Source organism: Bombina bombina, chromosome 1 (genome assembly GCF_027579735.1).
Source record: "Bombina bombina isolate aBomBom1 chromosome 1, aBomBom1.pri, whole genome shotgun sequence".
NCBI lineage: Eukaryota > Metazoa > Chordata > Amphibia > Anura > Bombinatoridae > Bombina > Bombina bombina.
In genome coordinates this window covers 100,707,851-100,721,206 of record NC_069499.1, presented here as the reverse complement: position 1 = coordinate 100,721,206, position 13,356 = coordinate 100,707,851, and the positions used below count along the sequence as shown (strand labels likewise).

Genomic DNA, 13,356 nt, shown 5'->3' with positions numbered 1-13,356 from the left:
GCGGGATAGGGGTTAATAACTTTATTTAGTGGTGGCGGGGTCCGGGAGTGGCAGGATAGGGGTTAATAACTTTATTTAGGTTGCGGCGGGGTCCAGGAGCGGCGGGATAGGGGTTAATAACTTTATTTAGTGGCGGCGGGGTCCGGGAGCAGCGGGATAGGAGTTAAATATTTTAGTATAGTGGCGGCGTTTAGTGACAGGGTATAAATAAAGTTGGTAAAAAGCCGAATAGACGCGAGATCGATGACTGTTAGTTAACAACAGTCCAATGCTCATCGCCCCATACTTGGTGCGCGTCTTTTTGACGTCTTTTTTTATAAATATAGAGATTGTATTAAGGTCCGCGGCCGAGATGTTAGGCGATATTAGGCAAGTGTATTGGTGCCGGCGAATTCCGCACGGTTGACAGCTTGATAAATATCCCCCATAGACTTAATACTTATAAAACAAAGCACAAAGCTTTATTAATAATAATAAAAAAGTATTTGTGGCAGAATTAAAGGCATATGGTATATGACAAAGGGCAGACAGAAATTTCATGAACTACATCTACGTCATTTTTAATATCTCCTTACAGATACTTTTGATGAAGGGACTACATCCAGCCAGTGGTCGATCTCTTCATCTGCCAGATCCCGGAGCGATATCGAGCAGTGGCTGATGGTTTTCTTTCTAGGTGTTAGGCTGAGAATTTTGAAGACCAACCTTACAGTTTGCAAGCTTTGTAGTTTGATAGCAAATACAAATGTTTCCATGAATTCAATGTCCTGAAAGAAAATGTGAAATACTCAAAGATCACAAGAATATAATGTGTATTAAATAATGTGTATTAAATCTATTATGATGTGTGCTATTATAAACAATATTACATTTTATCAGATAGACTTTCTATCTAGACCGTTGTTGGCAAGAGAATATAACTGGGTAAGACTATATCAAATATTCCCCAATATTAAAATTGGAATAATATACTCACGTACAGTATCTATCTATCTATCTATCTATCTATCTATCTATCTATCTATCTATCTATCTATCTATCTAATCATGCAAGAACCCACAGGCTTTCACACATTTGTGACACAATCACACACCCCACACCGTGCATGTGGACAAATTTGGAAATCAGTACATTCCTACCTTATATTATATTCATATTGTATATTTCCTAACCAATTCAGCAGTATTTACTTCAAAATATGCGAATAAAAAAATCCTCATAATGATATAAAACTGTTTATTGTCACTGAAATTACCACTCACTCTCACTACAGAATTAATAAGCTGCCATGTTTTACTGACTCTTCATTAAGGATGGGCGAATGTGTTTATATCCGAATTCGAATATTAGAAGAATGTTATTGTAGAAATTCGATTTACATAATAGAATGTTGATAAGAACGAATATTCTTAAAAATTCGATTTTCGAATGTTATTTATAGTTTTCGAATGTCACCTTCGAATTCGAATGTCACATTCGAATTCGAATGTTACATTCGAATATCACATTCGAATTCGAATATTACATTTATAAAACACAATTGTAGACTAGAAACACTATTTCGAATGTCACATTCGAATCGAATATCACATCCGAATCGAATGTCACATTCGAATTTGAATATTACATTTATAAAACACAGTATTAGACTAGAAATACTATTTCGAATGTCACATTCAAATACAATATCACATTCGAATCGAATATCACATTTAAAACACAGTATTAGACTAGAAATACTATTTCAAATTCGAATGTGACATTCGAATTCGAATGTAGCATTCAAATTCGAATATTACATTTATTAAACACAGTTGTAGACTAGAAATACTATTTCAAATTCGAATGTCACATTCAAATTCGAATATTACATTTCGAAATTGAATGAATACATAGCTAAACATTCTATTATTCGAACAAATATTTTCGAATTTTATTGAAAAATTCGAAAACGAAAATTCGAAAATAGAATGTTAGAATGTTATATAAACATTCGAAATTCGATTAGAATGAACGAATGTATCAAAATTCGTTTTAAATTTCGAATTTTTAGAAACATTCGCCCATCCCTACTCTTCATTCATGTCTCTTTTGTTTTCATGAAGGTTTGGGTGCTGTCCATTATTTTAGGGTAAAAATTTACACTTCTTTATTTAATATTTAAAAAAACTAGTATAGTTAAAAGAATACAACTCATTCTCAGGCTAATATTTAGTTCAAATGCATCATTATAACTAGCATTTATTTAGGGGACAGGGTGAGTAACTTTCTTCCAGCAAATGATGTGTAGGTAATATGGTACTTACTAGTCCTCCTTCCTTGGGAGAGGATTTGAACTGCACTGGTTTGGGTAAGGTAATGATGCCTTTAACATAAATGCTCGGGGAGTCTCCACAACTTGAAGGCCAGTTTAGGTCTTTCAGCTAAATAAAAAATTACAAAAGATTCACAATTAAAAAAGTCACAATCTGAGTTGCAATGTGTTAACAAATTGTTATATGTCTGACCCTGCAACTCAGTCAGGCTTCATACCCACGCCAGACCTCTGATCACACATGCACAGCACATGAGGCAGACGTATACCCACATCAGGCATCAGATCTCAAATACCACATCTGAGAGTGAAGAGCTGGAAAGTGCTGAGCCTGGAGGCCACACTGCCTGACAGCCAATTGTAGCAGTAAAAGCCCCACTTGATTGCCGTTAAAAATCACTCCAGTACCAAACATCACATGGCATGAGTGTTGTATATTGCTGACCATGTGAGCCAATGGCAAAAGACATATATGTACAGCCACCAATAAGCAGCTATCTCTTAGTAGTGCTTTGCTGCTCCTGAAAATACCTAAGTATGGTTTTCAGCAAAGGATACAAAGAGCCCAAAGTAAATTAGCTAACAGAAGTAAATTGGAAAGTTGCATGCTCTATCTGAACTGTGAAGATTCAGTTTTTCCTTTACTGTCCCTTTATTTGCTGATATATACTATGCAGGTATATACTTGCACTTTATTTGCCTTTAAGCTTATGCCATGGTCAATGTAAAGGGGCATGAAACCCAAAATATTTATTTCATGATTCAGACAAAGCTAATGATTTTAAACAACTTTCTTATTTACTTTGATTATATAATTTGCTTCATCTCTTTGGTATCCTTAGTTGAAAAGCATACCCTGGTAGGCTCAGGAGCAGCAATGCATTACTGGAAGCTAGCTGCTGATTGGTAGCTGCACATAAATGCCTCTTGTCATTGGCTCACCAGCAGTGTTCAGCTTACTCCCAATAGTGCATAGCTTACATGCTCTATCTGAATCATGAAAGACATTTTTTGGATTTCATATCCGTTAAAGGGACACTAAACCCAAATTTTTTCTTTCATGATTCAGATAAAGCAGGCAATTTTCAGCAACATTCTAATGTACTCCTATTATCAATTTATCTTTGTTCTCTTGCTATCTTTATTTTAAAAAGTAAGAATGTAAGCTAAGGAGCCGGCCCATTTTTGGTTCAGCACCCTTGCTAGCTCTTGCTGATGGGTAGCTACATTTAGCCACCAATAAGCAAGTGCAACCCAGGTCCTGAACCAAAAATGGGCCGGCTCTTAAGCATACATTACTGCTTTTCAAATAAAGTTACCAAAGATAAGGAAGAAAAATTAATAATAGGAGTAAATTAGAAAGTTGCTTAAAATTGTATGCTCTATCTGAATCATGAAAGATAAAATTTGGGTTCAGTGTCCCTTTAAGTTTTAATGCATGTGTCTTTTCTACTTCAAATTGAACACTTATCTACTTATCTCATTCATTTTAGTAAATTATTTCGGAATCCTCAAACTTAACTTCAGTAAATGATCTATGTATTATTCTAGTTTTTTTCTTTCTTCCTGAATCATGTTTCTCTCGTAAACATTTATAAATCCTTAACTCTCTGCTCTAATCCTAGCTTTAATTATTAAGGTCACAGGGTGTTTCCTTACAAGTAGTGTTTAGATCATTTACTATATAATATATATTAAGAGCTCTCATTTAAAAGGATATTAAGCACTTTGAGATTGTAATATAAAATCTTCAATTGTTAATAGTAAAACTTTGCAATTTTTAAATAATATTTATATATACTATTTATCATACAGTGTATATATGAGTGTAACACTTTATTTAAATGTATTTATGTTGTGTTTAGTGCAGATTGTTTTATATTCTTACACTATGCTAGGTCTCTTCTCGTGCCCTAAATCTGTTTGCTCTCAAGCAAATGTGTTTATTTTCAATTTGTAATACATACGCAAGTAAGCGCAATCGTAATATTGCGCTAACAAAAGTGCCACTTGTAATCTAGTCTAGATATTTTTAAAAACAAAATAATATATTTTTTACTGCGATTGTTTTTCAACAGAAAAACTCCCCCACCACCACTTGCCTTATTTGGAGAAACCAACCTGGGCTTTATTCTGCAGAAAACAAGGCTAGCAATGGTCATTAGGTTAGTATAGGGTATTATTTTGCAGCTGTAATCTGTTAAAGACAATTATGAACATGTATGTAGCAGGGTTGGCATGGCATTGAGCCAGCTCTGAGAATTAGAAAATACACAATTGTTTTATGTCTAACTAAACATTTTATATATTAAAATCTTAAGATATTTACTGTCCCTTTAATCAACTAATAGTTTTAAATGCATCTGAATATTATTTTCAGGTTAATCTTTGCTTTGAATACATCATTTTATCTAGCATTTATTTAGTGTTTAATGACCTTTTAAAGGGAGATAGAGCTGGAATAAGAAAATGCTCTATTTTCTTACTACACTAGTGCTTGCCTACACCTGTGTTTAACTTGACAGGAAATGTGCTACTGGTCTAGAGCTGTAAGCAGTGGCTAGTTAAAGGGACATGAAACCCACATTTTTTCTTTCATGATTTAGAAAGAGCATACAATTTTAAACAACTTTCTAACTTACTTCTATTATCTAATGTGCTTCATTCTCTTGATATACTTTGCTGAAAAGCACATCTAGATAGGCTCAGTAGCTGCTGATTGGTTGGTGCACAAAGATGCCTCGTGTGATTGGCTCACCCATGTGCATTGCAATTTTTTCAACAAAGGATATCTAAAGAATGAAGCAAAATAGACAATAGAAGTAAATTGGAATGTTGTTTAAAATTGCATTCTCTAATTGAATCATGAAAGAAAATGTTGGGGTTTAGTGTCCCTTTAAGGGGCAGCTTATCTGCTTAGTTGCCAATCACCAGATGTGTTCACCCACAATTTATACATTATCATTAGGTTCCTTAGTAAAGTCAATATCATTTGTATGCTGATGATACCTCTCTGCGCCAGAACTATCCCCTTCCTTGCTAACTCGTGTCACTAAATGTCTTTCTAATATTTAATTCTGGATATCTTGCCTTTTCCACCTAAAAACATCTCCAAAACGCACCACTTCCTCACAAAACACGCAACAAAGATTTTCATCTACTCTTTCACCATGTCCCGCCTTGACTATTGCAACTCCATCCTCTCTGGTCTTCCTAGCTGCCGTCTATCTCCTTTACAATTTATAATAAATGCCTCTGCCAGGCTGATCTTACACGTTGCTCTTCTTCTGCTGCACCTCTCTGCCAGTGGATTCATCGGCTTGCTCTAACTCCTGAATAAAACACCAAATCCTGACTATAACATTCAAGGCCCTCAATAACACTGCTCAGACCACATTTCCAACCTCTCTTGTTTCCTCCTCACATCCCTGTTTACAGGACTTCTCCAGATTGGCCCCTCTCTGCCTCGCTCCACAGGACCCTCCCCTAGTTTTCAAAGCTTCAAGCACTCTTCAAAGACTCTTCTGTTCAGGGATGCATACAATATATAACATTTTCTTACCGCAGTTCTTCTTTTTTCACCTCTGAACCCCCTTAGGATGCAAGCCTAGGAGTGCAGATGCATTATAGATCACCTTCAAGCTGATTTACAGCAGTGCAACTCTACCTATTTGTTCCCTATAAATACTTCCTTACCTATGTTTATAGCGCTGCGGAATCTGTTGGCGCTCTACAAATAACTGATAACAATTAGGTACAGGTAAGCATTAGTTTAATAAGATAATGCATTATAGCATTTTCCACCTTTGTGTCCCTTTTAGTTTATATGTTTTCAGAACTTTATAAAATAACCTTGGTAAATATAAATCTTTTAAACCACATCCTATTAGTACAGTCTATTGTCTGCTGGTAACACCTAGACTTATACGATTAAGTGTGGCATGCGTGATTTTCCCTACAAGCGTCTGCAAATAATCTGATATAATAAACTCTGAAATTGCCTTACTGGGTTGATCCATCAGAAAAAATACAACAGAGTTTATATTTCACAGTGGATTTTTTTTTGTATCATTAATCTGTGTTTTACTTTATAAGATTAGACGTTCTCAATTACTCTAATAAACAAATACTCATTTTATTTAAAACCTTAGCTGCCAGATTGGTCTGTCCTCAAACCTTAGAGGTACAGTGAATCAGATAGCGCATTCAGTTTTAAACACATTTCCAATATATGTCTATTATGGGATTTGATTCCTTTCTATTTTTATCCTTTGTTGAAAAGCATACCTAGGCAGGCTAAGGGTCAACAATGCACTATTAGGAACTAGCTGCAGATTGGCAGCTGTACATATGTTCAGCTAGCTCCCAGTAGTGCATTGCTGCTCCTTCAACAAAGGATACCAAGAGAATGAAGATAATAAACGTAAAATGTAAAGTTGTATATTCTATTTGAACCATGAAATAAACTTTTGGGTTTCACGTTCCTTTAAAGGGACCAAAAAGTCAACTCTAAATGTTCAACTCTAAGGGGCCGAATCATCTAGCTCCGAATGGACCACTGCTCTGAGGCTGCGGACATAAATCTGCCCGATCCTATACGATTGGGCTGATTGATACCCCCTGCTAGCGGCCGATTGGGCGCGAATCTGCAGGGGGTGGCTTTGCACAAGCAGTTCACAAGGACTGCTTGTGCAATGATAAATGCAGACAGCATAAATGCAGACCCATTCCCCAGTTTTGCACAACCAACACTGTTATATTAATGTATGCCTCTGCAGACTGCCCCCTGATGGCTATTTATTTATTATCTATTGACTTGTATTTTAGCCAATTACTGCAGTGTCAGCCACAACTCCACAGGCGTAAGCACAATGTTATCTATATGGTACACGTGAATTAGCAGTCTCTTGTTGTGAAAAGCAAATAAAAATCATGTGATAAGAGGCTGTCTGTAGTGGCTTATAAACAGGCAGAAATTTAGAGGTTTAAATGTTATAAAGTATATTAATATAATAATTTTGGTTGTGCAAAGCTGGTGAATGGATAGTAAAGGAGTTATTTATCTTTTTAAACAATAACAATTTTGGTGTTGACTGTCCCTTTAACAGCTTATTGGAGGCCTGGCGTGTACAGAGACTCTATCTGACCCAGGGATTGAAAGAAGCAGTAACTACATTTAATAATATCCAATGTGTCTCTGTAAAGAAGGAAGCTAATCATCATTCTAATGTGTCTCTGTAAAGAAGGAGGCTGTTATGATAATCATAAACTGTTTGAGTTCGCATTCAGTTTGAGTTCGCATTCTATTGGCTGTTCCGATCAGCCAATAGAATGCGAGCTCAATCTGATTGGCGGTGTAGGGGGGGCAGGATAGGGGTTAATAAATTTATTATAGGTCGCGGCAGTATAGGGGGGGCAGGATAGGGTTTAATAAATTTATTATAGGTGGCGACGGTGTAGGGGGGGCAGATTAGGGGTTAATAAGTTTAATATAGGTGGTGGCGGGGTCCGGGAGCAGCGGTTTAGGGGTTAAACAATTTATTTAGTTGCGGCGGGGTCCAGGATCGGCAGGATAGGGGTTAATAAATTTATTATAGGTGGCGGTGGTATAGGGGGGGCAGGATAGGGGTTACTAGGTATAATGTAGGTGGCGGTGGGCTCCGGGAGCGGCCGTTTAGGGGTTAATACATTTATTATAGTTGTGGCGGGGTCTAGGAGCGGCAGTTTAGGGGTTAATAACTTTATTTAGTTGCGGGGGGCTCCGGGGGCGCCGGTATAGGGGTAGAACAGTGTAGTTTAGTGTGGGTGCTTAGTGACAGGCTAGCAATAAAGCTGGGAAAAAGCCGAAGAGCAGCGAGATCGGATGAGTGATAACTATCACAGTCCGCTGCTCATCGCACCATACTTGGTGCGCGGCTTTTTGACAGCTTTATTGATAACTTTGGTGAGATTATTCAGGTCCGCGGCGGCTATGGTAGGCGAGCGTATTGGGGCCGGTGAAGGCAGATAAGTAGACAACTTAGAGGCCATAATAACATAGTCCTGACTATCACATTTTTTTCTGTAATGGAACTTTCATGATTCAAACACAACATACAATTTTAAACAACTTTTCAACTTCCTTCATTTTAGCTAATTTGCTTTGTTCTCTTGGTATTCTTTGTTGTAGAGTATACCTAGGTAGGCTTAGAAGCAACAATTCATTACTAGGAACTAGCTGCTGATTGGTGGCTGTACTCTCTTGTCATTGGCTTACCAGATGTGTTCAGCTAGCTCCCTGTAGTACACTGCTTCAACCTACTCTTCAGCAAAGGATACCAAGAGAATAAAGCAAAGATAACAGAAGTAAACTGGAAAGTTGTTTAAAATTACATGCTCTGGTCTCCATTTAATAAGGGCCAGACGGACACAGACAGATATCTCTGCTCCTGTCTGCCCGGCATAGTGGCAAGCAGTGGCTGTCCATTCCCCCAGATGGAGAAGTCTGGGGGATTGACAAATGCCATCATAGAGTTAGAGTACCAGGTTAAGAAGCAGCGGTCTGAAAACCTCAGCATCTTAACTATCGGTTGCCCTGCAACTGAATGTGCTCAAAAGCCGCATTCGCAGCTTCTTAAATGGAGCCCTTTGTCTCAATCACGAACGTTATTTTAACTTTTTATCCCTTAAATCTAATCAATAACAAACATGCAGCTGTGAACTGTAACATGAAATGAAAGTAGATTTACCTGTACAACAGTGATCCAGATCTGTTCAACAGTTGTATCATAGCGAAGCCTGATATTAAGCCGACCAAATTCTCTCTCATCTCCTGATAAAGTAATAGTATCTAAAATAAAGAATAACATTTATATTCCACTTTAGTTCAATTACTATATTTTAATATTAATACCTGAATTGGCCACTGTGATGAAAGAGAACAAGATATGCGACACAGGTTAGAAAGTGTAGAAAAAAAAGACACTTTCCACACACAAATAATCTCATTTTGCTAATTCAGTGTGTATATAATGCATAAAGAAAATGTATTTATAATGTTTAACATGTAACTTTCGCTTGCCAAAATATGAAGATGAAAAACAGTATGCTTTTAAAAAAACAAGCTTATCATATATGTTGTAATATGTGGCCTGATGGCACTCCAAGCTATGTTTATTTTATTAAGATAGAAAAGAATAGTACTGGCACTAGGACCTGGTAACTAAGGAAAAAGGGCTGAATCTAAAATCTAGTCCGGTGCTAGCCCTAATATAACTGATACAAAAATAATAGTGAATATTTAAGTTAAAATAATATACCTTTAATGATATGCGTTAAAAATGAGGACAAATCCTCTACAAAACCTACCAACCATAAATAGCTAAAAAACACTGTGTAAACACCCCCCCCCCCCCCGTTTCCTGGCCGATAACTGCATGAGTCGGCTTAAAAAAAAAAGAAAAACACAAAGATAGCTAAAATAACACAAATGCGTTTCGGCCTGTATGCTGGCCTTTTTCAATGTTTAGAAGTGACAAGTCGAAGCCATAATACCGCCTTCCTTAAATGAGCCCTGTTGTACACGTATCATCCAATGATCGCTCACTAATAGAGAACGCCCACCACTGAGCCAGTCAGCACTATCAGGTAATTCAATTGTGGGCGTATAACATCCCTTTAGACCATTATAGGTCGTCCGGTAAATTACCTCACATAGTGGGCGGCATTTGTTGGGGGCTTGAAAAAGTTAAACCTGGCATCAGAGGGGAGGGATGTGAACAAATACTTCTTCAAAAAGAAATCAATTGGCGTGGGCGTTCTCTATTAGAGAGCGATCATTGGATGATACGTGTACAACAGGGCTCATTTAAGGAAGGCGGTATTACGGCTTCAGCTTGTTACTTCTAAACATTGAAAAAGGCCAGCATACAGGCCGAAACGCGTTTGTGTTATTTTAGCTATCTTTGTGTTTTTCACCCCTGGTACTAGGGATGGGCGAATGTTTCGCAACATTCGAAAAATGAAACAAATTTTAACACATTCGTTCTAATCCAATTTCGAATGTTTACATAACATTCTAACATTCGATTTTCGAATGTTCAGTTTCTAATTTTACGATTACATTCGAAAATATTAGTTTCGAAAAATTCGAATTTATGTTTGTAATAGTATTTCTAATGCTTTTTTAAAATGTAATATTCGAATTATGCAATATTCAAATATTACATTTAAAGAAAGCATTAGAAATACTATTACAAACATAAATTATAATTTTTCAAAACTAATATTTTCGAATGTAATCGTAAAATTCGAAACCAAACATTTGAAAATCGAATGTTAGAAATTCGAATTTATATGTTTGTAATACTATTTCTAATGCTTTCTTTAAATGTAATATTCAAATTTGCAATATTCTATATAGAAACATTCAAAATGATATATTTGTATCTATTATGTATCAATTTACTATATTCCCGCCCTACCACATGAACTATTGAACTTCTGACTAGTATTTGTTAAATAGAATGTTAAATTCGAAATTTCGAATGTGGACATTCGATATAATGATAAACATTCGAATTCGAAAGTGAAATTCGAAAACTGTAAATAGCATTCGATTATAGAATTTTTAAGAATATTCGTTCTTATCAACATTCGGATTTTTAATTCGAATTTCGGTAATAATATTCGTTCTAACATTCAAATTCAGAAATTTACACATTCGCCCATCCCTACTTAGCACCTGAAGCCGACGCATGCAGTTATCGTCCCGGAAACAGGGGGGTGTTTACACAGTGTTTGTTCTCACTATTTTTGGTTGGTTGATTTTTGCATAGAGGATTTGTCCTCATTTTTAATGCATATCATTAAAGTTATATTATTTTAAATTAAATATTCACTATTATCTTATTAGGAAAGAGTGCTAGCTAAGACCCTTAATTTTTCTTCTCCCTATTTTTGTATGTTTATTTTATTGCCACCATTGTGATAGGTGAGTTGGTATGGTATGGTATGATCCAGTTCCAACCTGTAGTAGTCAAATGGTTCAATTGAGAAGTCACATGTTCAAGTAGTCTGGTTGCACGCACAAGATTGTCATGGCCTGACACTAAACTTTAGAATAGGAGCTTCAACTACGCTATATTCACAAAGAAAGACATTTAATCTTGTAAATACGAAGAAACTGCCCCCTTATTTCAGTTCTTTTGACAGACTTGCACTTTAGCCAATCAGTGCTGTCTCATAAGTAACTCCACAGGAGTGAGCAGAAATGTTATCTATATGGCACACATGAACTAGCGCTGTCTAGCTGTGAAAAACTGTCAAAATGCACTGAGAAAAGAGGCAGCCTTCAAGGGCTTAGAAATTAACATATGAGTCTATCTAGGTTTAGCTTTCAATACCAAGAGAAAAAATAAAATTTGATGATCAAAGTAAATTGGAAAGTTGTTTAAAATTGCATGCCCTATCTGAACCATGAAAGTTTAATTTTGTCTAGACTGTCCCTTTAAATTTACACTTTCAATTTCCTTACTCAAGATTTAGTCTCCCTAAATGAATAGTGTAATACATAGTTGAATAACATGAATCTACATGTATTTCAAACAAAAATAGCAAGATTAATAATCATTTAGAAATTGCAAAGAGCTAATCATTTCAGCAGGTGCTGAAAAATCACAATAGTAGGCCAAGAGAGTGACTTCAGAAATGACAGTTTACTGATGTCCCAAAAAGTGCACAGAGTTTTGTTCTTTGCCAGGTCAAGTGAGTTTATGACATTTTAAGAGTAAAACCACATTACTTATGTACTGTATTGTGTAAATTAACTATAATATTGGGCTTAAGCCAGTTACTGATTGTATCAGCTCTATATGGCTATAAAATGTCTCAGTCACTAAAATATATGTAGAATGTAACTGTAAGACTATACACAAAAAACTCCTGTTATTTTTTTTTACTAGTAAAATAGTTTTAAATATGAAGATTTTCCTGCAAGTTAATTGGACCTAAAATTGCAGGAAAAAGTGAAACCAGAAAGATATTGGGATAGATTACAAATGGTGCAGTATTTTTTTCCCAACGAGTGCAAAAACTCTGGTACAGTTAAAGGGACAGTCTAGGCCAAAATAAACTTTCATGATTCAGATAGAGCATGTAATTTTAAACAATTTTCCAATTTACTTTTATCACCAATTTTGCTTTGTTCTCTTGGTATTCTTAGTTGAAAGCTTAACCTAGGAGGTTCATATGCTAATTTCTAAGACCTTGAAGGCCACCTCTTTTCAGAATGCATTTTAACAGTTTTTCACCACTAGAGGATGTTAGTTCACATATTTCATATAGATAACACTGTGCTTGTGCACGTGAAGTTATCTGGGAGCAGGCACTGATTGGCTAAACTGCAAGTCTGTCAAAAGAACTGAAATAAAGGGGCAGTTTGCAGAGGCTTAGATACAAGATAATCACAGAGGTTAAAAGTATATTAATATAACTGTGTTCGTTATGCAAAAGTGGGGAATGGGTAATAAAGAGATTATCTATCTTTTAAAACAATAAAAATTCTGGTGTAGACTGTCCCTTTAAGATTTACAATATCAATATAGCATGCATGTTCACATATTCCCTCATAGAAGTCAATGGAGAAAAAACACCATGACATATTCTCATTAGCGCAAACCGACATGTAATTCTGAATATTTGATATTCCAATGTTCTTTAACATGTTTGTTTGTAATATGCGCAAACATGATCGCATACTGTAATATGCGCATACACAACATGAAAATATTAAAAATATGTATATATATATATATTTTCTGTAAATACATATATACACATATAAAAAAAATTAATAAATATATACACACATATAAATATATATATATATTTATAAGACAAAAACAAGTATTGACGCACATCCAAACACATAAGACCACTTATTTTTACACATTTTTAACATATTTTAAATGCTACAAAAAAATGCCTGCTTAATATTTTTTTAATTTTTAAATAAAGTTGGGAATATGGCCATATTCTGCTCAGCCAGTCACCACTTACAAGG

General features: G+C 35.7%; 1 protein-coding gene across 2 annotated transcripts in view; it reads right to left on the bottom strand.

Annotated features, from left to right (window-relative positions):
• Positions 1-13,356, bottom strand: part of TC2N (tandem C2 domains, nuclear) — a 135,352-nt gene that overhangs the window by 21,445 nt on the left and 100,551 nt on the right. For both annotated transcript variants that reach the window (XM_053697551.1, XM_053697552.1), the window contains 3 exons: positions 9,044-9,144; positions 2,308-2,424; positions 576-767 (listed from right to left, as the gene is read on the bottom strand). In XM_053697551.1, the coding sequence (XP_053553526.1) occupies positions 576-767; positions 2,308-2,424; positions 9,044-9,144 (410 nt within the window). The remainder of the gene's footprint in view (positions 1-575; positions 768-2,307; positions 2,425-9,043; positions 9,145-13,356) is intronic.